Source organism: Schistocerca cancellata, chromosome 4, assembly GCF_023864275.1.
Source record: "Schistocerca cancellata isolate TAMUIC-IGC-003103 chromosome 4, iqSchCanc2.1, whole genome shotgun sequence".
Lineage (NCBI taxonomy): Eukaryota > Metazoa > Arthropoda > Insecta > Orthoptera > Acrididae > Schistocerca > Schistocerca cancellata.
The window spans coordinates 704,694,075-704,721,388 of NC_064629.1; the positions used below are offsets into that span (position 1 = coordinate 704,694,075).

The following is a 27,314-nucleotide window of genomic DNA, read 5'->3' on the forward strand; positions in this document are numbered from 1 at the left end:
AGGGATCACACGTATAAAAATAGCATGGCACCCATTTATTGCAGGAGGTAGATTCTATGCCTCTGACAGAGGTTCGAATAATCTACATGTTGAACCCAAAGGGCAGAACTGCTTTTTCTAGAAGAGTCAGAGATCCACATGCACCAATCACATAATTAATCTACAGTACTGAATCAATAACTGGATTTCAGTCACCAGTAGTTCTTTAATATTTTCAGTGATGCATTAGATACATAAATTATATACATTACAGCCCTTATCTTCCTATCTTCACCTTTACTATTTTTATTTTATTACATAAAAATATTCTTACTTACCCATAGTTGATTTTGTGCTTTGTTGCATATTTGGTAATGTAGTTCTGTTTTTAAGGTGCTCTGTAATAAAGTGTCCTATCTGTATATATCATATGTTTTGAGACACTAAATGTGATTTAATGTTGTGTTTTGTATTTTAGTGTTACTTATTCCACCACCATCACTGGGAGGATGCATAATCACAACTGTCAATTGAGTTTTTATTATTTTTACATTACTTAAGGATACACACTTTTTTTATATATTATAGAATTTCTCACTAATCATGTTTTTACTATGAAGAACTGGCTTTCTTCATGACTATTAAGATTTACCGATTACTATGTGAACAGCTTCGTTTTAGTTATATCTCACAGGTGCTTTGTTGTAGAAGTACTATGACACTAAACACAATGTAATTGAGAATCCTGTATGTCAGATCTTTAGATTAACTGGAAATGTATTATGTGGTTTACTTTTTATACATAAAAAATTTGGTTTGTGTAAGAAATATATTCAAGGTTATAAGCCTACAGCTATGGTTTTTTGTAGGATAGTAAGTATTGTATGCTTATGTTCTCCTACTATTCTCACAATCACTTGTTATGCGCTCTTCCAATCCAGTTTGCATAATTTCTTACATGCCAGCATAGCTATCATAAAATCTCATTGTTCAAACACAAATAGTATCATTACACTGTGTGGCTCTTACATTGGTTTTTGGAATATTTATTAAAAAAATTCTGATTTTCTATCATGTCATTCATGACATATGAATGTTTATTGTATTCAGTTCAATATGTATATATTTTAAATTTTATTTAAGGTTCCATCAGTTTAAATAACATATTGCACTTTGCTTTCCTATTTGATGCTGAGGTTGCCACCTTGGGCAAGCTAGTGCCTCCCATCAGCAACTTTTGCTTCATGGTGATGTCATCTTGCTAGCACTGCCAGTCTGCCTCTGACAGTTATGTTTTCACCATGTAGTTTCAGTTCATCTGAACAATATGATTTATTTGGTTTGTGTTAATTTTGTTGTAATAAATGTTTGTTCTTGTTCATAAAGCATGTCACCACTGTTAATTTTTTATTTCATGACAATGTATCCTCTATTTTCTGAAAATCTGATGATGGTAAGCCCAAAACACATTATATTAAAGTCATTCATTGATCTACTGATTAAATTTTACTGCATAACACATCCAGCATGTGTTCAGTACTGTTGAACTTATGCACTATGGTTGCATGCTACACGACTTTCTTTCACACCTTCAGTTAGTTAGAATAAGCCTATTAATTGTTCTCTCAACTTTAAAACATAAAATATTTGTTTAAAATGTGCTGAGTAAATAAGCTGGAATAGAAAAATATATGTTCTTAGGATTTAGGGTTAAAATGTAGTGAACATATTGTCTTGGGCCTGAAAATATGGTTAGTCTTCTAACAACTGTGCTGTAGATTTACTGACTGAATCATGTCCCCCACATGATTTACCAGTACACTAATTTCTTAGTCATGACCATCAGCCATCTGACACCCTCTGCTGAATACAGGCATCCTCCAGACATTGGCATATATCAAGGTCTTCAGTCCCTCACATCCACGTTCACCTGCATGCAATCTAATGTCATTTACCAAACTTCAATTAGATAATCATCTTGAACTCTTTGGAGGGGTTGAAGACTTGCAATGAGCTTCCTAGGCCCATTTACTATCCATATCCAGATCCCATAAACCTTCATTTCATTCTTATTACAGGTATAAGTAAATCTTCTACTCCAGTTTCTTTCCTAACACATTTGTTTCTTCTCCTGTCTCTCCTAGTAACCCCAGCATAAAAGTACTCCAGTGCCAGCTGGGCAACCCTCAGTTTCTTAGCATTTTTCATGCTGAAAATGTATGCCTCACTGCCATCAGAAAGAATTCATTAACACACACAGATGGTTAACTCTTTACTTCAGACACATCACAAGTTTCGTTTTTAAAACCTATTTATTTTACCACAGCTACACCAGACAGTTTTTACTCTTTTGTTTATTTCTTCTGTAGTCTAGCTGCCCAAATTACAAAAATCCAACACCTATCTCTGTGACTTCTTTGTTAATTTGCCCAATATCTATTTGAAGCTGTAGCATTACTTTATACACTAAAATAGGTTTAACCAATACCTTTTCTTACAAGGGCTGTTGAAATTGATTCAAAACCTCTTTCAAGAACAATGTTTCCTCGGCAGTGAAGTTATTTTCATTCACTGCACCATTCTACAAGTTCATTCATGATTTTCAAAAGGTCCATATTGTTACATCCAATTCTAAAGCCAGTTAGATCCTTCAGCTGAATAGAATCTGGTATTTCTTCTGTTCACTTGTTGTATATCTTATACAATAAGAAGTGCTTTGAAAAAATATGTAAATAGTGTTAAGCAAACCATTTTATTTCTATAATTTAATCATTTTGTTAATCAATGACATATTCAGAAGACTGTATTATTGCATTATATGTCAAGAATTGTAACCTGTTTTTATACATATGCAATTAATCATTCGATGTTGAATAAAGTATTACTATTATTACTATTACTATTATTACTGAGAGGAGGCTGATACTTCTGTACCTTTTAATGTACTGACATCATTTCTTGTGGAGTGCAACATTTATAGCACTGTTCCAGTTTTGGAAAGCAGTCCTTTCTTTAAGAGATTCTGTAAGTAAATATGTAACATTTATATCACTTTCTCTGCGACTTTAAACATTTTTTATTGCAACACCATCATCTCTACACTCGTTTTCTTTGTTTTTGTGCCTGAAATGGTGCCTCAACAGACATTATTTCCAGAGTGCTGTTATTTTAATTATTGATTATCTGTATTTCTGATTCATCTCTTGAGTTGCACAAATATGATGAAATATGTTTATCCAACATACATTTCTACTTTGTTACTTTCATATTCTTATATTTTCAATTGTTTTAATTATTATATTTTCATAGTGTCATTTCACATCCACCTGAAAACAATTCCAAATGGATGCCTTTGGTCCAGTGTATTGTGTCACATTTATATCATCATTTACTTGAAATTCTGACCATCTCATTAATAGATGCCCTGTTAAATTTGTGATTTTTTTCATTTACCTTTTTTGTACCCACAAAATCTTTGGTTGTTAGCTCTACCTATGTTCCACCTTACAAGATGCTGAACTCTTTGTTTCATGTAATCTGATATACCTTCCCGATCGTAAATGAATTCCAATAATCTATCTTTCGGTTTTGCTTTCCATCATTATCACATTGCACAACTGAGTGTTTCCATGGATGATTACACAAATGGACAAATGAGATAAGTTGTGGATTCAACAGCATGCGATAGTGATGGACAGTTTCTTTAACATTATACAGGGTGATTCAAAAAGAATACCACAACTTTAGGAATTTAAAACTCTGCAACGACAAAAGGCAGAGCTAAGCACTATCTGTCAGCGAATTACGGGAGCTATAAAGTTTCATTTAGTTGTACATTTGTTCGCTTGAGGCGCTGTTGACTAGGTGTCAGCGTCAGTTGATGCTAAGATGGCGACCGCTCAACAGAAAGCTTTTTGTGTTATTGAGTACGGCAGAAGTGAATCGACGACAGTTGTTCAGCATTCATTTCAAATGAAGTATGGTGTTAAACTTCCTGATAGGTGGTGTATTAAACATTGGTATAAACAGTTTACAGAGAATGGGTGTTTGTGCAAAGGGAAAAGTTCTGGACGGCCGAGAACGAGTGATGAAAATGTAGCACGCATCCAGCAAGCATTTGTTCGCAGCTCAGGAAAATCGACTCGCAGAGCTAGCAGAGAGCTGCAAATTCCACAATCAACTGTATGGAGAGTCCTACAAAAAAGGTTAGTTATGAAACCTTATCGTCTGAAATTGGTTCAAGCACTGTCTGCAGCTGATAAGATTAAAAGAATAAATTTCTGTGATTTTATCCTTGCTCAAATGGAAACAGATGAATCTTTCGTTTCAAAGATTGTGTTTAGTGATGGAGCAACTTTCCACACTAACGGGAAAGTCAACCGTCACAATGTCTGTATATGGGGCACTGAGAATCCGCGGGAAACAACTCAGTATGAACGTGACTCACCTAAGGTGAACGTTTTCTGTGCCATTTCAGCCAATAAAGTTTTTGGTCCCTTTTTCTTCGAAGGTGCTACTGTAACTGGACTACAGTATCTGGAGATGTTAGAGAATTGGCTGTTCCCTCAGCTCGAACAAGAAGCACAACAATTCATATTTCAGCAGGATGGAGCGCCACCACATTGGCACTTATCTGTCCGTAACTACCTGAACGTCAACTACCCGAGGCGATGGATTGGCTGCCAGGCAGCCCGTGACAGAGCACTTCATCACTGGCCTCCAAGAAGCCCTGATCTTACCCCCTGCGATTTTTTCTTATGGGGGTATGTTAAGGATATGGTGTTTCGGCCATCTCTCCCAGCCACCATTGATGATTTGAAACGAGAAATAACAGCAGCTATCCAAACTGTTACGCCTGATATGCTACAGAGAGTGTGGAACGCATTGGAGTATCGGATTGATATTGCTCGAGTGTCTGGAGGGGACCATATTGAACATCTCTGAACTTGTTTTTGAGTGAAAAAAAACCTTTTTAAATACTCTTTGTAATGATGTATAACAGAAGGTTATATTATGTTTCTTTCATTAAATACACATTTTTAAAGTTGTGGTATTCTTTTTGAATCACCCTGTATTATACACTGTGGAAAACGCACTCTAATGTAAAATACAAGAATGCTATAAATAAATGTCATACTGGAAAAGTGTATGGTATTAAATTTTACAGGAAGTTTAACACATGACATTTCCATACATTAACTGGTCTAAGGTTCAGAAACTCTGCCTAGTTTACATTAATAAATATTCTCAAAAAACACATTTTTGTCTACATTAAAAAATGTATTTGGAAAGAGATGATATGGAAAAAATCTGATTAAGAAACAAAATTATTTTTACAATGAATTTCATGTTCCTTAAGATATTTTAAAGCCAAAATCACAGAGAAAAGTATTTACACAGTATGTTAGGTTCAGACTGGTGATCTTACAACTTGATATGGCTATCTTTAACCGTAAATGTATGATTATTCTTACCTAACACAGTACTTTTTTCATCTTTGTTGCACTGGTTATACTACTGACACAGCAAATTATTGGTAACCAATAAAGAAAACATTCTTTTATTTCTCTATTTACTCAAGCTTATGATTTGCATGAACACCAAATTTAAAGTTTATGCCACTATTAAAAATACTCAAACTTTTCATTAGAAGAACGTGCACACAAATGCCCAGAGAACATTCACATTAACTGAAAATAAATGGAAAACTAGTAGACAGAGATGCAATTTCTGATTTTTTCTCAATAATTCTGATTCAGGACCTACATACAGATCAACTTCTATTATTACGAGAAGTACTTAAAACATTTTTATTATATACTGGTGTTCTTAAATGTAAAGAGAACATAATTACAAATTTTATATAACCTATTATGTGCAACTGCATGCTTCCATTAATTCAGAGGTCCTGATTCTTTAATGCACAATACTCAGTCTACTGTTGTGTTTATATTTACTTGTAGTGTCTATAAATGAAAAAGTGTTTTGTTTTTTCTAATTTTAGACATTTCTTCAGATCAACTAAGACTGAACATTCCAGGGAACATAAATCCCACTCCCATTTCAATCACGTTTTCCGTCTCTGTTTTTCTTTATTTGCATTTTTCTCCCATCCTTCTTTTCACATTCTGTTGAACAAAATTCACCAACAGAAGTAGCAAAACTGCTACTCTTCATACTTAAAGATTCACTACCCCCTTTTCAAGAGTAGTGTACGAGAGTCTAAAAGAGTTACATCAATTAAAAAGTATATATTCATCTGAAATGAAGTCAAATGAAGTGAGAAGGGGTACAATTTTGTGAATGAGACATGTACCTCTCACACGTTACAGTCCTGTAGTTTAATTTTGTCTCTTGCTGTTGGAGATACTGCCACAGTCATAGAGACTGTTGGTTGTATTCTCCAATGTTTATTGCTTCAAAATCTGAAAGTTTAGAAGAACTTTTGGAACTAGATAGTGAAAACAGTTGAACTGTTTATGCATAGCTGAACAATTACTGTTGTTACATGTTGTCATCTGAACACTGTCAGAAATTGTCAAGTCAAAGTCAAATGTCTGCTGGAGCTCATTTGGCAGATGAGCAAATGTTATTTGCTTTATTTAACATTATGGCCACAATTTGTCCAGCTATGTCCTTCTCCTTTTCTTTTGAAGCTGTTCTTATATTTTTCAATTTCTATAGCCTGTGCAGATATCATCCCACAATCTGGAAAAATAAATACATCCTAGTAGGATAATGGTTAGATGTGGTCAGTAATTTAATTTCAGACACGTGGGCCTAGTGGTAAGCTGGTCACAATGCATGTCCAGCTACTGTTGATTAATTTGTGTTACCTGAACAGCAGTTTCTTTTTTAAGCCTTGAATTGTAAGTTGAAGCTCTTTTTTTTTCACATCGACATTTGGATCGTGGATTTACTTCAGACTTTGCACCCTTGTAATAGACCATTAGGACAGCATAATATGCATGTAGTAAGGCATACTACATACACAATTTTGAGAAAATAACAAGAGAAATTTTACATGTCAAATATGTACTGGTGCACTGCAGCTCTCAGTGCGAGGTGGCATTGGTTAAGAGATTAGTGTTGAAGCTCCATGATCAGTGGGTCTCTGAATCAAGTCCCACTCATTATTATTCTCCTCCTCCTCCTTCTTTTAATTATACCTATGTATGACATCTGAAAGGTTATATAATTTTTTAAAAAACATGTGCATTTGCAAGAACTTTTATGAATTTCCATGTTATTTGGCTGTTTAGAAATTTTAATTATTGCAATAAATATTATATTCTTAATCATATTAATGACCAACCGCATTAAGTATTCTTGAACATGTATGCCTGATGTGATTTGTGAAATCCCTTACAGCTGTAATTGGGTAAGGTACCAATAACTGCTTTGCACCTGGATGCTTTGACCTGTGGATGCAGAGACAGGTCCCATTCAGCAGCTGACTTGGGTGAAGCTGAGACCTTGCTAATATATGGAGAAAAAATAGTGTATATGTGATTTTTTTGAAAATCACCATCTTGAATTATAGTATAAAGATTCATGCAGATACACATTTTTCTTTGTTATATTACCTTTCAAATGTCATGTATATGAAATAATATGATCAGTGTTATATATATATATATATTATAATAGAGGGAAACATTCCATGTGGGAAAAATATATCTAAAAACAAAGATGATGAGACTTACCAAACAAAAGCGCTGGCAGGTCGATACACACACAAACAAACACAAACATACACACAAAATTCAAGCTTTCGCAACAAACGGTTGCTTCGTCAGGAAAGAGGGAAGGAGAGGGAAAGACAAAAGGCCTTTACAAATGTCTGCTTGTGTCTGTGTATATGCGGATGGATATGTGTGTGTGTGCGAGTGTATACCTGTCCTTTTTTCCCCCTAAGGTAAGTCTTTCCGCTCCCGGGATTGGAATGACTCCTTACCCTCTCCCTTAAAACCCACATCCTTTCGTCTTTCCCTCTCTTTCCCTCTTTCCTGACGAAGCAACCGTTTGTTGCGAAAGCTTGAATTTTGTGTGTATGTTTGTGTTTGTTTGTGTGTCTACCAACCTGCCAGCGCTTTTGTTTGGTAAGTCTCATCATCTTTGTCTTTATATATATATATATATATCTGCTTGTGTCTGTATATGTGTGGATGGATATGTGTGTGTGTGTGAGTGTATACCCGTCCTTTTTTTCCCCCTAAGGTAAGTCTTTCCGCTCCCGGGATTGGAATGACTCCTTACCCTTCCCTCTTTCCTGATGAAGCAACCGTTGGTTGTGAAAGCTAGAATTTTGTGTGTATGTTTGTGTTTGTTTTGTGTGTCTATCGACGTGCCAGCACTTTCGTTTGCTAAGTCACATCATATATATATATATATATAAATAATATTTAAAAAGAAAGATGATGAGACTTACCAAACAAAAGCACTGGCAGGTCGATAGACACACAAACAAACACAAACATACACACAAAATTCTAGCTTTCGCAACCAACGGTTGCCTCGTCAGGAAAGAGGGAAGGAGAGGGAAAGACAAAAGGATATGGGTTTTAAGGGAGAGGGTATTAAAAGGAGAAGGTGAATAGAAAGTGAAACTGCTGGCAAAAACAGAAGGAGGAAATAAGACAATAGAAAAGACTACGAAATGTAACAGTGACAATAACAATAACAAATGTGATTGTTGGGTTCAAATTAATGATATGAATATAATAGAGGGAAACATTCCACGTGGGAAAAATATATTTAGAAAGAAAGATGATGAGACTTACCAAACAAAAGTGCTGGCAGGTCGATAGACACACAAACAAACACAAACATACACACAAAATTCTAGCTTTCGCAACCAACGGTTGCCTCGTCAGGAAAGAGGGAAGGAGAGGGAAAGACAAAAGGATATGGGTTTTAAGGGAGAGGGTATATATATATATATATATATATATATATATATATATATATATAAAGGCAAAGAGTTATAAAAACTGAGTGTGGAGTTGATCTAGGGATCTGCCAATTTGCCAATTATGGAGCTTGAATGCTACCACTTGACCATCACCATTTAGAGCTCATAGTTGCAATGCACCAGCACATATTGTATGAGTAAAACTTTTCTTATGATTTCCTCACAATTGCTTAAGTAGTGTGCCTTACTACTTGCACATTATGTTGTCCTAATGGACTACTGAAAGTGCACAAAGTTGAGTGGTATGGCCTACCCTTGTTAGTTTCAAGGTAAACCTGTCTACGTGGGGAAAAGATTCTGTATACCCCTGCTGCGACTAATAGAGAATGGCAGACTGCTAGTGGGTTTCAAGTAATCCTGCACTTTCATTTTAGGTTTGAATACTGGGTCAATACCATGTCTTCATAATAGACTGATCATAAAATAAGTGATATTTTTTATGGATGGGAAAAATTTTCACTTTAAGGTGATTGTTTTTCATCGGAAGTTTTGGATTTGTTGGGATGTAGTTCCTTATTGATCTGTTCATCCATGTGATCACTTCTTTTAAATGTAATTTTTAAATTATTCATTTTTTCCTCCCAGTACAGATCCTCTTACCCCTGTTTTTAATGCCTTAATTACTCGCCCTCTTATCTCTTCTGCTTTGGACAGTGATTGGAATTAAAACTGTGTGCCGGACCGAGACTCGAACTCGGAACCGTTACCTTTCGTGGGCAAGTGCCTTACCTTCTGAGCTACCCAAGCACAACTCTCGCTCCATCCTGACAACTTTACTTCTGCCAGTATCTCGTCTCCTACCTTCCAAACTTCACAGAAGCTCTCCTGCGAACCTTGCAGAACTAGCACTCCTTGAAGAAAGGATATTGCAGAGACATGGCTTAGCCACAGCCTGGGGGTAGAAGTAAAGCTGTCAGGACAGGGTGTGAGTCATGCTTGGATAGCTCAGATAGTAGAGCACTTGCCCGTGAAAGGCAAAGGTTCCAAGTTTGAGTCTCGGTCCGGCACACAGTTTTAATCTGCCAGGAAGTTTCATATTAGTGCACACTCTGCTGCAGAGTGAAAATCTCATTCTGGAAACATCCCTCAGGCTGTGACTAAGCCATGTCTCTGCAATATCCTTTCTCCCAGGAGTGCTAGTTCTGCAAGGTTCGCAGGAGAGCTTCTGTGAAGTCTGGAAGGTAGGAGGCGAGATACTGGCAGAAGTAAAGCTGTCAGGGTGTGGCGTGAATTGTGCTTGGGGTAGCTCAGATGGTAGAGCACTTGCCCGCAAAGGCAAAGGTTCCGAGTTTGAGTCTCAGTCCGGCACACAGTTTTAATCTGCCAGGAAGTTTCATATCAGTGCACACTCCGCTGCAGAGTGAAAATCTCATTCCAGTGATTGGAATTGTTATTCATGTGCATGAGATTTTTATAAACTTTTTTCATCAGTTCTCCTGAGTATCTGTACACTCAAAAACAAAATCTATCTCTCTTTCTTTTTTTTTCATAGCAGAAAATCACTCGAGTTTTGGTTGATAAACTGTTTGATGCAGTCATTCCAGCTACTATCTTGTTGAAACAGAAACATGGTGAGATGTATTATAACAAGCAGTATCAGATCCTAGTCTCTCTATTCATTGTAAACATACATGAAGAAATCACCCAACAATAACATGTTATCATGATCCATGAGGACAGTTTTTTGAGGGTGTGCAGTTGCCTCACTGTTGGTGGTGCTGCAATGTGAAATTTATTTATTTATTTATTTATTTACTTCAGACACTGGTTTAGACTATAACACTTTACCATAATCTGAGATCTTCATCACACATGAGGCTCTCTGTTTCAGAATTACGTCTTCCACAAAGAATGCAGCAATTTACTCAGCCTTGACACTTGGTAAGGGATAGTGGGTAAATAACTTAGTGCACACTACAATCTGACCATTCCTGACTGTCTACTTTAGGAGCCTACACAAGATGTCAATAGCAATCATGTGTAATAAGGCAACTGGAAGCTGAACTGCTACCAAATGTTTCAGGGAAATGTGAGAGACATGCCTTCCATTGCTGGCAGTCCCTATAGTAGCTTACATAGGGTCTGATGCCACAGTAGAACCAAGGCCAGTGTTACTTATGGTTGCTTCTGTCAAGTTTCTTCACCTATTCTAGGTGACCAGATATTGGAGCAATCTGAAAATAGTTTAGGGTGGAGGCTGTACAGCTTAGGTAAAAGTTACAAGAAGAAGACTGTGATGTTGCTTCATTTACGGACATCATTCTCTGGAGCTAACATACTAACCACCTCCCCCCCCCCTCCACACACACACACACACACACACACACACACATACACACACACACCAGGTTTCTTGTTTCTTCCCCATTTCAAGGCTGTACTCCATCTCTAACGAGCTCATAATCACTTACAGAACACAATCTATCAAGCTTAATAACATTATAGTTTTATTTGCAACTGTTACACTATACTATTATATATGAATCAGATTCTCAGCCCTCATTAAATCCTATGCAGAAAAGTCATAATTTAACCATAACTGTCCCTTCTTTTTCCTTGTTCCTTTCCCTCCACCTTGTTCCTCACACACAGGCTACCATGATACAACTCTTCACAGACCTTCACCCACAGCAGTACCAGAAGAATGTAGCTCCCCCTCCCTCCCACCCTCTCTCTCTCTCTCTCTCTCTCTCTCTCTCTCTCTCTCTCTCTGTGTGTGTGTGTGTGTGTGTGTGTGTGTGTGCGCGCACTTGTTTTTCAGCTCCAATGATGGGCACTGTAATAGAGCTTAGTTAGCATTTCAATCTTGTTTATGAGCCTGTCAGTCATTCAGTGTCTTCACTATCGTGTCCAAATGGCAAGTTGCCTCGTTTATCCATTTCATTGACTGAATTTGAATCATTCTGGAGGATTCAATAAATATTATATAACATATACTGATGTGAGTTGATAATTAAACTTGGGAACTATGAATCTCTAGCTAGCAACTCTAACCACTGAAAAATATGTAAAATGCACTGGCTGCTCCAATATCAACATTGAAGACTTCACTGTACACAGTATGGTTGGTCATACCAAAATATCAAAACTCATGCCTCATTATAAAGTTGCCATATGTGACTTTTTCTTTCAGGAAAAAGGAGGACCTATGTAGTATTAGCTTTTTGGTCTTTCACAAAATGGATATGTGACAAACACTGTATGTACAAGAGATGTCAGTAGTTCAAATATCAGTATAGATGTGCTTCTAAATTCTGTTGTGAGATTGTTTCTCTTTAATTATACCGCAGTTACAAAAACTGAAAATGCTCACAGCAAGAAGCCTGAAGTAATCCTGAAATGTTTTAAAATTGTTGTTACATCAAATCATAAAATAAATACAAAAGTTTAAATATGTTTAATGTGGAATCCAAACCACATGTCTTCCCTGCTGAAATTTCAAATTGTTGAGAGGTGTGGGTTAGGTTAAAGGTACACCAAAATATTCTATGGTCCACCTAGGATTCAGTCTACATCAACATCTACATCTACGTCTACATGGCTACTCTGCAAGTACACTTAAGTGCCTGACAGAGGGTTCATCAAACCACCTTCACAGTAATGCTCTGTTATTCCAGTGTCAAACAGCATGCGAAAAAAATGAACACCTACATCTTTCTGTGCTGGTCACAGGTCAACTCTGCGACCTTCAAGTTTTCGAGGCCCAACATTTCAACAATGATCATTTATGTGATTTCCATAACACTTGCTTGTTGACATCTAGCAGTCAGCATAATCATACTTTATAATTGGTATCACTTGCTCTATGTTTTTTCTGCCAAAACAAGCACGAAATTGTGCCCAGCAAAAGAGGAACAGGCAATTTCAAAATCAATTTCAGTGAAAAAACTGAATTATGGTATTAACAAATTAATCACTAAAATTAATATTGTGACAACTAATGGTGAAAGTGTGGTTTCATTGGTATTATGGATTTGACAATGAATGCAAGGACACTGACTGATAAAATATTGTGTGCACTTAGTGGCAACAGTCAAATAATGTTTTAAATGGTCCTTGTTGTAACAGGAAGTCTTCACTCATTCACTGTATTAGACCTCATTTCTCTGAATGTCTAAAATCAAAAAAACTATTAAGTCTGAAGATACTTTCACTGATGTCTCAATACACTGGCACATTTACAGACTTCAGCACTGTGTTAAAAATTTATTTACAGCAACTTATATGCAGATAACTAGCATACTTTCTTTGGCACATGCTTGTTTAATGACTATGATAAAAAAATTATTTCCTAAGATAAAAATGCATGTCATACTGTTAGGCAGTAGTGCAAATTCATTTTCTAGAACTAGTTATACTAACTCTGTCATTTACATCTACGGAGAAAGGGATTTTTTTTTTTTTTTTTTAAGAAAAAGTATCACATTCAATGCTCATGCAGTATAGAGCTGATAGATCATGCTCAAAATACCTTGACTTTGCTATAGCTCTTTTCAGTTCTTTCTGGAGCTGCTGGACATGCATCTCTGCACGATGGTAGTTCTGGGATGTACGCCGATGTTCAAGTTCACTTATAGTTCTCTCTCTCTCAGATTCATTCACCTGGAAGACAAATAATGTTCAAACCATATCACTTAGTTCACGAAAAAATGTATATAAAGAAACTTGGTTCATAAAACGTATCTCCAATTAAATCATAATGGTCTGTCAGATATAATGTTTATTAAGCACAAAAATCAACTGTATAAAGAAGCTTTCGCATTCAGTTACTGACTCCTGAATTTTGCTGGTGATGAAATACCTCAAAGGCTTTTGAGTTCCACAAAAACAGTACCATGACTTTACAAAATTGAGTGAATTGTGGGCAAATAATTTAGAACTACACAATGTGCACAAATTAAGATATTTAAGCATAAACTGTTGAAGTGCTACAAAACTTTGTTGACAACATTGTCCCAGAATCAGTTTTTCTATGATGTGCAATGTTTCAATAACATATTAACTCCCATACAAAGAGATACTTTTAACCAGCCAATAGATTTCTACCAGAAATTTCAAACCACATGGACCAAGTAAGGATTCCTTTGCCCTGTGTGGCAGTATGATTCATAGATGTGAATGGATCACAAATGATCAACAACAGAACATGCTATTGACAACAGGATAGGGAGGCACTAGGTACCCTACACAGTGTTATAGGTTTGATTGTCCTTGTGAAAGGGAACAACAATAGTTTACGAAATAGTAGAGGATATGAGTTGTCAAAAAGCATACAAGCAAAACTGTCAAAAACAGGACCAACAACATGTCCACAATAAAATTTAATATATCAAATATCTATCATTTAATGTATTATTCATGCTAGTAAAACAAATACACATAAACCTGAATGTCAGATATATTGAGCACATCAGTGCATTAAAAAGTAACTGTGCACAACTGAGCAGCATTTTTTCAAAACTTGATGTATGCAAAAAATTTCAGAACTGAGTTAGGCATATTAATTGCATAATGTTCAACTTTTACATCAATCACTGAACCAATTTTTAGCAAAAGTCAACTACTGCTGTGCATATGAACATTCCAAATCACAAAGCTTTAGCAAAACATTATATATGCATTCTTATGGTTACGGCAAAAGTCAACAAACGCAATATAATTACCCTATAATACCTCAGCTTTCTTTCCCCAGCAAGTAGTTAACAATACTGTAGTATACTGGCTGCTGTAAGTGAAGTTACTTGGCAGGAATAGTGTTGCATGCAGAATTCATTGTCATCGGAACAACTGCAGCTTATGTGTAGACAATTATTCACCTGATGCTCACATGTATGTCTACGAAGAATTATTGCAAGTGGAAGCAGAGGGTATTCTGAAAATGGCATACAGGTCAAAGAATGTTCCAATGGGAAAAAATCCCAATTCGAGAAGAGCTTACATCAACCTGAAGTGCAAAGCAAAAATTGTAAAAAGGAATCTATCATTAAATGAAATCATGGACTTGAGGTTTCACCTTCAAAAGCTAAAGCAATGAATAAGTGGAAAGCTGCTGAACTTTGCTGTGAAGGTATTTCTCACTTTCATCTTGATGTGACATTATTAGATAAAATGGATCAAGGCAGGTTTCTGTTTGACCCCCCTGTAAGATTGGTTTAATGTAAATAAAAGCAGAAATGTATCTGCAGAAGATGAATGAACTATGAACTAGACACAGATCATATAAAACTCATGAAAAGCAGTTTATAACAGAATGAAGGAAGATAATCCAACTGTCATTCAGTTTTGCTTTGACATGCATCAAAACCAGCATATGCTAAAACTATCAGTCAGTGAGGTTTTCTATGTATAGTACATACATTGTGTTGTTACACAATCTGTGCATCATGATCCATGCTATGGAGCAAGAAAAGGAAAGCACAGTTTTCTACATCTAGTTGGAGACAGAATCTTCAAGAGGATGCAATCAACTCACTTCAGCTTAGTTGGACTTTCTTTCTGGTTTAGATATAAGCAACCAAATGATGGCACCAATGTTATTCATATATTCACAGATACTTGCAGCATCCAAACCAAAAATAACTGTATGATGGTGATGCTTACATCATTCTCGGAAAAAAGCACAAAATTCAATAATATTGATCACTTCATTCCTGTTCGTGGCCATAGCTACATGCATGCAGACCAAATGTTTGGTAGAATCGAGAAGTCTTACAGAAAAAAAGAAAGCATCTTGTCTCCTACAGACTATTATGATATTTTAGAAAAGCATGGTCTTCTCAAAGTTCTAAACACAGACTGGACCATTAAAAATCTAAAACATAGTGTACAAAAGTATTAAAATCCAAGCTACCATTCAAAATGAACAGCCAGCATGTTCATCTCACACAGGAAAGCAAAGAAAATTATAAATGTGTGATATGTATTCTGGAGATCCAGTACAAGTTGACATCATGAGATGAAAGAAACCATGCCATCCAATAGTACCAACATCCACTCTTTTACCAAAACAAAATATGGTAAACAAAGAAAAGAAAGCTGCAGTTCATTAATGTCAGCGAGATCCAGTAGTCATGTAGAAATTCAAATGCTCAAACATACATATCTAGGTGAAAATGAAAAATTCATTTAGGAAAAAATGTATCTGTAGCATTTGTCAAGTTTTGGAAGAATTCTCCTCAATTTGTCTCTGCAGATAACCACAAAGAGGAAAACTAAACCATTCAACAAACATTGAAACTGACTTGAAGGTCCTCACAAAAGGCATTAATCTCCACAGAACAATAACAATGGAGGAAAATTACCGCACATAACTCATCAGTTCAAAAAGTTTTGAGACTAGATTAATAAAAATAGAGGAAAGTTAATATGGTGGTTTTAATGCTTCAGGTGGTCTACATAGTGCCCCCCCCCCTCCCCCAAGTACAAAGCACAGAGTTTTCATACAACTATGTGAAACTGTCATAAAAGTCCTTTGTTGTTCATCTTGCACATGACATTAGCTTTGAGTGTTGATTATGTCATCAAAGCACTGACTCTTCATGTGAACTTCTGCACTTTGTCATTTAAGGGTAGTTCATACAGATAACAGCAAGTCTCATCACCTGTGACTATTTTTTCCAGAAAAGACCCACATTTTATATTTCAATCAAGGGAGTTAGTTGGCGCCAAATCCACAGAACTGTATTTTGGTTGGAATCACAGAAGACACAGAGTTATTTTGTAATTATAACTTGTGACGAACAGTTATTTGGTTTTCAGAAAAATAAGAAAGAAGCTTTTATACTCCAACTGTGACTCTCTTTCAATTAGGAATAATAGACAGATTTAGCAGTGATGATGAGTGTTGTTTTGAACTGATCAAAATGTGTTCCACATACCATGTACACTATGTGATCAAAAGTATCTGGACACCTGGCTGAAAATGACTTACAAGTTCATGACACCCTCCATCGGTAATGCTGGAATTCAATGTGGAGTTGGCCCACCCTTAGCCTTGATTACAGCTTCCACTCTCACAGTTATACGTTCAATCAGGTGCTGCAATGTTTCTTGGGGAATGGCAGCCCATTCTTCACACAGTGCTGCACTGAACAGAGGTATCAATGTCAGTAAGTGAGGCCTGGCATGAAGTCATCATTCCAAAACATACCAAAGGTGTTCTATAGGATTCAGGTCAGGACCCTGTGCAGGCCAGTTCGTTACAAGGTTGTTATTGTCAGGTAACCACTCCACCACAGGTGCTTGATCATGTTGAAAGATGCAATCATCATCCCCAAATCAGTCTTCAACAGGGGGAAGCAAGATGGTGCTTAAAACATCATTGTATGCCTGTGCTGTGATAGCGTCATGCAAAACAACAAGGTGTGCAAGCCCCCTCCATGAAAAACATGACCACACCATAACACCACCACCTCCCAATTTTACTGTTGGCACTACACATTCTGGCAGATGATGTTCACCGGGCATTCCCCATACCCACACCCTGCCATCGGATCACCACATTGTGTACTGTGACTTGTCACTCCACACAAACCAGTCACCTTTCAGATTGACACTGGGTCATCAGCAACAATAATCAACTGCGTTACATACAAAGCCACTGAGTTTCCTCTGCTGTGCCCCTTCATGACAAATTTACTTAGTTTTGGTAATGACTTCAACTCTGTGGCAGGATGCTTCCAAGCCAGGCTCCACCATGGCACCATGGTAATTCCAGCTAGGATTCTGGTGGTTGTGGCCCCTGGGGTACCTAACCTGCTTGACCTAGACTTATACCATGCCTTGGCTCTCAAGATCCATGACATCTCTGAAACAGTCCATGCCCTGGACTTCTGCCCCTACACCACTGACCTCTTGGCTAAATTTAGACCAGTGTTCCAGAAGCAGCAGGAGGAGATTTCATGGTTCCAGACACATATCCCCATTACTCACTCCAGTCTCAAACATTTTTAAGGCCCGCAGCACTGAGTTTGTTCTCAGGATAAGCTTCAGCAGGAATTGCAACACCTCCAGGATGAGGGCATCCCCATCCCAGTCATGCATGGGACTGTGGAGAAACTGTCGGGAGCCATCAGCATTTGTGGTGACTTCGAGGCCACTGTGAACATCCAGTCCATAGTCACTGCATATCCCATTCCCAAGCTTGAGGACAATTTTTTGCGTATCATCAGGGGTATGGTGTTATTCCCAAGCTTGAGGACATTTTTTTGCATATCATCAGGGGTACGGTGTTGACTAAAACTGATCTCTGGATGCTTATCTCCAGTTCCCATTGGACAACTACTACAGGCAGATTGTGGTCATAAACACTCCTTTTGGATTGTTCCAATATATGCACCTTCTGTTTGGCATCACTTGTGCCCCAACGATCTTCCAGAGGTACTTGGAGCAATTCTTTAAAGGACATCCTGGGGACAGTGAACTACCTCAATGACATTCTGGTCACTGGAAAGAATACACCAATCTTGCTTGGAACCTCAACAGTCTCTTCTCCATGTTCATGACAGTGAACCTTTGCTGTAATCTTGACAAATGTTCTTTTTTCATCCACCAGGTCAAGTACACTCCTGGAAATGGAAAAAAGAACACATTGACACCGGTGTGTCAGACCCACCATACTTGCTCCGGACACTGCGAGAGGGCTGTACAAGCAATGATCACACGCACGGCACAGCGGACACACCAGGAACCACGGTGTTGGCTGTCGAATGGCGCTAGCTGTGCAGCATTTGTGCACCGCCGCTGTCAGTGTCGGCCAGTTTGCCGTGGCATACGGAGCTCCATCGCAGTCTTTAACACTGGTAGCATGCCGCGACAGCGTGGACGTGAACCGTATGTGCAGTTGACGGACTTTGAGCGAGGGCGTATAGTGGGCATGCGGGAGGCCAGGTGGACGTACCGCCGAATTGCTCAACACGTGGGGCGTGAGGTCTCCACAGTACATCGATGTTGTCGCCAGTGGTCGGCGGAAGGTGCACGTGCCCGTCGACCTGGGACCGGACCGCAGCGACGCACGGATGCACGCCAAGACCGTAGGATCCTACGCAGTGCCGTAGGGGACCGCACCGCCACTTCCCAGCAAATTAGGGACACTGTTGCTCCTGGGGTATCAGCGAGGACCATTCGCAACCGTCTCCATGAAGCTGGGCTACGGTCCCGCACACCGTTAGGCCGTCTTCCGCTCACGCCCAAACATCATGCAGCCCGCCTCCAGTGGTGTCGCGACAGGCATGAATGGAGGGACGAATGGAGACGTGTCGTCTTCAGCGATGAGAGTCGCTTCTGCCTTGGTGCCAATGATGGTCGTATGCGTGTTTGGCGCCGTGCAGGTGAGCGCCACAATCAGGACTGCATACGACCGAGGCACACAGGGCCAACACCCGGCATCATGGTGTGGGGAGCGATCTCCTACACTGGCCGTACACCACTGGTGATCGTCGAGGGGACACTGAATAGTGCACGGTACATCCAAACCGTCATCGAACCCATCGTTCTACCATTCCTAGACCGGCAAGGGAACTTGCTGTTCCAACAGGACAATGCACGTCCGCATGTATCCCGTGCCACCCAACGTGCTCTAGAAGGTGTAAGTCAACTACCCTGGCCAGCAAGATCTCCGGATCTGTCCCCCATTGAGCATGTTTGGGACTGGATGAAGCGTCGTCTCACGCGGTCTGCACGTCCAGCATGAACGCTGGTCCAGCTGAGGCGCCAGGTGGAAATGGCATGGCAAGCCATTCCACAGGACTACATCCAGCATCTCTACGATCGTCTCCATGGGAGAATAGCAGCCTGCATTGCTGCGAAAGGTGGATATACACTGTACTAGTGCCGACATTGTGCATGCTCTGTTGCCTGTGTCTATGTGCCTGTGGTTCTGTCAGTGTGATCATGTGATGTATCTGACCCCAGGAATGTGTCAATAAAGTTTCCCCTTTCTGGGGCAATGAATTCACGGTGTTCTTATTTCAATTTCCAGGAGTGTATTTATGGGACATCTTCAGTATGTCCCACATACAGCCTATGCCACAACATGTGTCTGTTATCCAACAATTAGCAACTCCAACAGACACATCCCACCTCAAGTCTATTTAATGTCAGCTGAACTACCATCGATGGTTCATTTCCTATGCCACAGGCATTGCGGAGCCACTACATCACTTTCCCTGTAATAACATGCCCTGGAAGTGGTCTTCTCAATGTGATAACACATTCCATGACATGAAGTGGGCCTTCCTTTGGCCCACTTGCCTAACAGCATATGATCCAACAAAACCACTAGTGTTAGTGGCCAACACTTCCAACTGTGTGATCAGCGCAGTTTTGTCCCATATTGAGAATGGTGTGAAGTGACCAATCACATTTGTATCCAAGACCCTCACGGCAGCACAGAGGAACTACAGCCAAATAGAAAAGGGGGCAGTTGTCATCACCTTGGGCATTAAACACTTCCATGATTACATCTACGGCTACCATTTCAGGCTCAGACCCCTACTGCATTTTTTCAAGTCTTCAGCAACAATATTGACCTGCACAGTGTGCTGGCTGCAAAGGCAGGCTCTGTTTCTCTCAGGATATGCCTATGAAAGCCAATATCGCCCATATTGCCCTAACACTTCTTATGGCAGTGCTGACTTCCAACAGCAATTGCCTGTCAATTTTGACCTGGTATCTGATAAGGAGCTGCTAGTATGTTTGCATGTAGATGTTGACACTGCCAACATCATGGCCATCTCCCAATTGATGCATGCCTCATGGGACAACACACGATGAACAACCCTGTCCTCCAGGAGCTTTTGCATTATACAACACAAAGATGGCCCATGGACAAGAAACATCTCACACACCCGGGCTTCCAAGTGTTCTGGACCATGCAACACAAGTTTTCATCCTTATATGGTGTTATTTTGACACAGGGTGCCATGGGTTCCCTCAGGTGCTTATTTGCAGGGCCTTACAGCATAAGGTTCTTCAGTTGCTCCATGACAGCCACTGGGGAGTGATTTTGATGAAGCGTCTTGCCTGGCAATATGCCTACTGGAGCTGTATCAATGCAGATATTGCCAGGATGGTGAAGGAATGTCACACATGTCAAAGCAAGCAAGTGCCCCCCCCCCCTCCCACGTGCACACACACACACACACACACACACACACACACACACAGGTATTTTCCATGACCCACCACAGTGATTCCTTGGTCCCATCTACATTTGGATTTTGCCAATCCATTCCTCAGCTCTATGTGGCCCCTGGATGTAGATGCGAGCAGTAGATTCCCCTCTGTGTTTCACATGCAGTTCACAAATTCAGCATTGATGATCAAGGTGCTGGCACACCTGCTTGCTCTCAAAGGCCTTGGTGACTGATGGCCCCCAATTTATGTTAGCGGAATTCCAGGACTTATGCACCTCAAATGGCATTTCATTAATCCACTTGGCTCCATTTCACCCTGCCTCGAATGGTTGGTTGGTTGATTTGGTGGAGGGGACCAAACAGTGAGGTCATCCATCAGTCCCATTGGGTTAGGGAAGGATGGGGAAGGAAATCGGCTGTGCTGTTTCAGAAGAACCATCCCAGTAGTTGCCTGAAGTGATTTAGGGAATCACAGAAACCCTAAATCAGGATGGCTGGATGCGGGTTTGAATCATCGTCCTCCCAAATGCGAGTCCAGTGTGCCTGCCTCTAATGGTCTGACCGAATGTTTAGTACACATCTCCGAGACCCAAATGGAAAAATTAACTCAATACCACTCCATTGAAGATGTCATGATGCTCTTTCTTTCCTCGTACTGTGCATATCCTCAGGACAGTTCCTCACTGGCAGAAAAACTACATGGCCACCCTCACAGATCACAATTATCCCTGGTGTACTCCCAGAACAGTTCCTTACCATCTCAGATTAATGAATGGCAAGGGTTTTCTCCACGGGATCCATTGTAGGTGGGGACATATGTACAAGTGGCTGCAGTGGCAGCCTGCCTTCCTCCTCCATTTGATTGGGTGGGAGATAGTCAAAGTCCAGGTGCTGCGAGGAGGCCACTGCTGCAGGCATATCCATCAAGTCTGGGCCTGTTATGGATCTAGGCTACGAATGGATGCCCTAACACCATCTACTGCAGATACTCGGGATGAGGCACTCTTAGCACCATCTGCCACTGACCCAGTCCAGGACCTCCTTAGGTCAGACACTGCTCACCATGACTCTCATCCCATGCCAATGGAGGTCAATCTGCTTCGTCCCCTCAGAATGCTGGAGACTCCAACATGTTGAGGCCTCTGGGGCCTACTGTTGCCTGAGCACATCAGTGGAGGAGACAGCTGCTATGGAGCCCAGGGTCACCAGCCACAACATGCATGATGGCTACAATGCACTAGTCACGGAAATCAATGCTCACATTGTCCGTAGCAGCCATTTAGGCTTTTCTAGTATACCCCCAGACTGCCACAAGATGCAAAGTGAGCTACGGACCACCAGGTACCTCACCAGCCAACAGCAAGAGGTTGCTGGCTGCATTGCAAGACCATGCCTACATGGGTTATGAGTTACTAGGGGCAGCATGTCTCTTCTTGGAGAATTGCTATTTAAGGAACCCCAAGGACCACTGTAGGCAGTTCCCATTAATGAGTGCTCGCCAATTCATGCACCGACTGCTTGCAATTAAGCTTTCATTGATGTGTCATCACGGACAACAGTGTAACACTGAGAAGTAGGCTTCTGAATCGGAAAACAGCTCTTCAAGTGTTGGTGATTTCAGTGATTACTTCTGGCTGCAGAGAGTTAATTGGAGCCAAATCACAGAATTGGATTTTGGTTGGAATGGCAGAAGAAGCAAAGTTAATTTTTAATTATAAATTGTGACAAACAGTTATTTGGTTTTTGGAAGGACAATAAAGACGCTATTGTAATCCTACTGGGACTCTGTTTCAATCAGGAATGATAGATTTTTCAGCTACCACTACAGACAACACAGGGGAAGAAGCTGCTATCAAACTGGCAATATGATCTGGCATGACGAAGGAGTAACATCAGTGTGTGACAACTGTTCTGTGTCAATTTCTGGACGCTTTCACATTTGGAGAGGAGAAAGGATAGGCCAAGTGGCCCAAAGCAAAATACCATTTCAAACCTGAGGATCATCCACCAATTAGCCAACACTCATACAAAGTGTCACTAGCTGAATAATGGATAATCCATGAGGAAGTGGTGAAGATCTTGTAAGATAACATCACTGAACCTTCAGGGAGTCCTTGGATGTCTACTGTGGTCCTTGTGAAGAAGAAGGATGGAACATGGCATTTCTGCACTGACTACCAGTGACAGAAAAAACTCACAAAGGAATTTACCTATCCACTGCCATGCATTGATGACAAGCTAGACTGCCTGAAACGAGCAAAGTATTTTTCAACTATGGACATGCCGACAAGCTACTGGAAAATCTATGTTGACAAGTTGAAAGGGGAAAGACTACCTTCATAACACCTGATGGCCTCTACAAGTTGAAAGTTATGGTGTTTGGACTGTAGAATGTTCCAGCCACCTTCAAACTTACGATGGAAAACCTGCTTTGAAACCTTAAATGGACAATGTGTCTTTGCTATCTGGATGACACTGTCAGTCTTTCCAAAGACATTTGAAGAAACTTTAAGCTGCCTGACAAGCATGTTGAAATGTGTTCAGACTACAGGTCACTGCCTGACTCAAAAAGGTGCCTCTTCACCACCCAAGAAATTAAAATCTTGGGGTATCTAGTGAATGATGATGGAGGCCATCCCTATCCAAAGAAAATAAGAGTGATCACAGATTTTCCAACTCCTTTTCACATTCATGACACAAGAAGTTTTCGCAGAATGTGCTCATATTATCAGTGATACATAAAGGACTTCTGTACCTAGACATGTACCTTGCAAGAACCATCACAGGAGATGCCATATTTTCCTGAAAAAAGATGTAAAAAAGATTTTATGTCCTTAAGGAGGCACTAACATCTTCTCCAGTCCTAACATTGTAGGATGAGAGAGCCGAGACAGAACTTTACACTGACACTGGCGATTTTGGAATAGGGACAGTTTTAATGCAAGTTCAGGAAGGTTCTGAAAAGGTGGTATCTAATGTTTTTAGGAGTACTCTCCAAGTCCAAGAAGAACTCCTCTAGAACCAAGAAAAAGTGCCTTCAAGTTGCTTGGGCCATCAACATGTTTCGGCTGTATTTATTAGACAATCCATTTACTATTGTGGTGGATCACAATTCTATATGCTGGCTGATTACCCTGAAGGACCTGTTGGACTGACTGGCAAGATGGGCTTCAGGAGTATGACATCACAGTGGTATATAAAAGCAGACACAAACTCAAGGATGGTGACTGACTTTTAAGAACTCCTTTGTCAGAATACACCAGTGCAGCTGAAATCTCAGATATTGCTGGATTAAATGACATTGCTAGAGAACAGAGGGAAGATCCAGAACTGCTGAAAAATGTAGAAGCCTTGAAGAAGAAGGAACTGGCCAAAGGAGAATTCCAATTAATAAATGGAACATTGTATAAGAGAAACTATGATACAATGGGACAGAAATGGTTGTGAGTCATCCCAGCTCATTTATGGACAGGCATCACGAAGTATTCCCATGGTGATCCAACATCTGGGGATTCATGGAGACTCTAGGCAGAATCAGATACAGCTATCAATAGCTAGGTGTCTACTCACTCTATGTGAACCATGGTAAGGACTGTCAACATCAGAAGCACATGCTGCAATTAACTCTGGGGCATCCGGCACCAATCCCACCTGCAGGAGCACCATTCCACTGTATTGGAATTGATGTCTTGGGGTGTTTCCCAACATCAACAAATGGGAATTGATCAGTAATAGCCATCTGTGCTGTCAACAAAGCTGTGTCAACTGCTCAGTATACAGAAATTGCAAAGTTCCCTCTAGAAGACATAATTTCGAAGCCCCATGTGATGATCTGAAGTTGTTGTTTTTCCAGGAATAGAAGCAATGTCGTGAGCTCTGGTGCATACAATGTGGCATGGTGGTTAGTGTTAGTGGCAGATGTTCTGCATGTCACCAGTTCAAAGTCAACCACCAGCAATTATTTTCTATTAAGTGTTTATCTTTTCTGGAAGGTCCTTAAAATATCTTGTGTTTGTAATTCTTGAAAATTCTGGAATATTTGGTATTTGTATAAATAGTTGCACTAGACATGCTGGAGTTCTATTCCATTTTATTCTGGCTGTACACTAATGTCAGTAATAAATGTGCTTTCAATATTCACTGATGACCTAGCCTTTGGATCTGAACTTGATAATAGTTTCAAGGTGACAATATTCCATTGTTTTTTTGGGGCAGTTTTTCCAGCTCATTCATTTTGTACCAACAATTTAGATGATGTCATTTTAACAGTTACTACACAGTACAAGACTTTATGGAATGTGTACCCCTAATTCACTACACTGCAAAAAGCTGGTTGACAGAATAGCTTTTAAAAAATAGCCATTGTTTACAGTTTAATGGCTTCAGCCTGGGAGAAGATCAGACTACTAAATGAGAATCATTCAATAACATGTAGAGGATGTAGATTAATACGTGTAGCCCATGTCCTTGAAAGACTTACAGTCCTTTCTAGGTAAGATGGAACACTACACACAGTCTAACCAAAAAATTGCTGAAAACTGAAATATGAGTTTAGGGGGAAAGTTAATGGGACAAAAACCGCATATTTTTTTAAGAAACTTGATGAAGACAGGAATTAGAGAGATGTTACAGTCCTGATGACACAAATGAAAAACACGTTTATTAATAATGTACCCTCCTTATTTGAAAACTGTTTTCCCAAAAAATAGCTCTTATTAGACAACAATCTACAAAAATATGGATTACTCAAGGAATAAAGGAAAATTATTTTGTACTACAAAAAGCAAACTGTATGTCATTCAGGGACAGTTCTCATGCTGTACATTACATTTATCATTCTCCATGGATCTCTTGGAGAGGAGTCTCTGGGATGTGGATAGAGTCAAAGTTTTTTTTAGATACTTTTTTACTCAGATACATGGATATTGTACAATTCTATGAACTATAATCCTTGTGAAGATATTCATCGATGGAGTAGAAGGAGTTGGCCAACAGAAAGTTCTTTAATTCACTCTGAAAGCAATCTTTATCACTCACAAGACCTTTGATATGCTCTGGTAAGTTACTGAATACATGAGTACCCATGTATTTGACATATAGCATTTAAAAGGAAATTAAAAGAATTTCTTAATGGCAATTGCTTCTACTCATTAGATGAATTTTTTACTGTAGTAAGTGGGTAATTTCCTCAACCCCTCCCTCCCCCCCCCCCCCCCCAAAAAAAATTAAATGTCATGTAATATTTTGTGTAATGTAATATCTTGTATAGACACCTTTTATTAACCTGACACGTGCCACATCATTACGAAGTGTCGTATTCATGATCTGTAGAACAATTACTAATCTAATCTAACTCCCTTTTGTACTAATGTTAAGCTTTTATAGTCCTTACACAGATTGTTTTCGGCTCTGGTATTATAATCATGTTTTGCACTATTTTGTGTAAAAACAGAAATGTTGAAAATGACAAAGGACATCAATGAGTATATGTACTGAGAAGTAGTAGTTAGAATACCAAGTTTCTTAAAGATGTCTCTGCATGATGATCTAGGACTGACACCAGATATAATTCTAATGACTCATTTTTGAATTTTGAAAATGTTGTGAGAGGAGTTTCCCCAAAAGATGATTCTGTAACTCATTAGTGAATGGAAGTAGGCCAAATAAACTAACTTCTTCATTTTTAAATCACTTATTTCTGCTATAATGTGTACTGAAAATGTAACTGAACTAAAGTGTTTCATTAAGTCTAGAGTGTGAGTTTTCCAATTTAGGTTGTGTTCAATTTGTAGTCTAAAAATTTTACACTGTCTACAGCTTTAATTTCATTGTTTGAATACATTATACTTATAGGGTCAGGTATTCTTTGTGAGGTACTGCACTGTATGTACTAGGTCTTGTCAAAATTCAGTGACAATTCATTTACTGTGAACCACCCATTGATACTTACAAATATTTCATTAACTGATTGCTCAGTGAGATCACGAGTACTGTTTTTTATACCAATACTTGTATGATCTGCATATAAGACAAAATTTGCATTTTGTGACACTGCACATGGAAGGTCATTAATATATAATAGGAACAACAAGAGACCTAAAATAGAGCCCTGGGGCACCCCTTATCTGATGGTTCCATATTTTGAATGACTATTGTTATGTGGTAGGCATGATACAGACACACACTGTTTTCTATTAAAAAGATAGGATGAGAACCATGGGCCTGCT

The 27,314-nt window shown here is 39.2% G+C and overlaps 1 protein-coding gene across 2 annotated transcripts in view; it reads right to left on the minus strand.

Annotated features, from left to right (window-relative positions):
- The window catches only part of LOC126183855 (uncharacterized), a 252,093-nt gene that overhangs the window by 93,462 nt on the left and 131,317 nt on the right, over positions 1-27,314 (minus strand). For both annotated transcript variants that reach the window (XM_049926145.1, XM_049926144.1), the window contains exon 5: positions 13,425-13,555. In XM_049926145.1, coding sequence (XP_049782102.1) covers positions 13,425-13,555 — 131 coding nt within the window. The remainder of the gene's footprint in view (positions 1-13,424; positions 13,556-27,314) is intronic.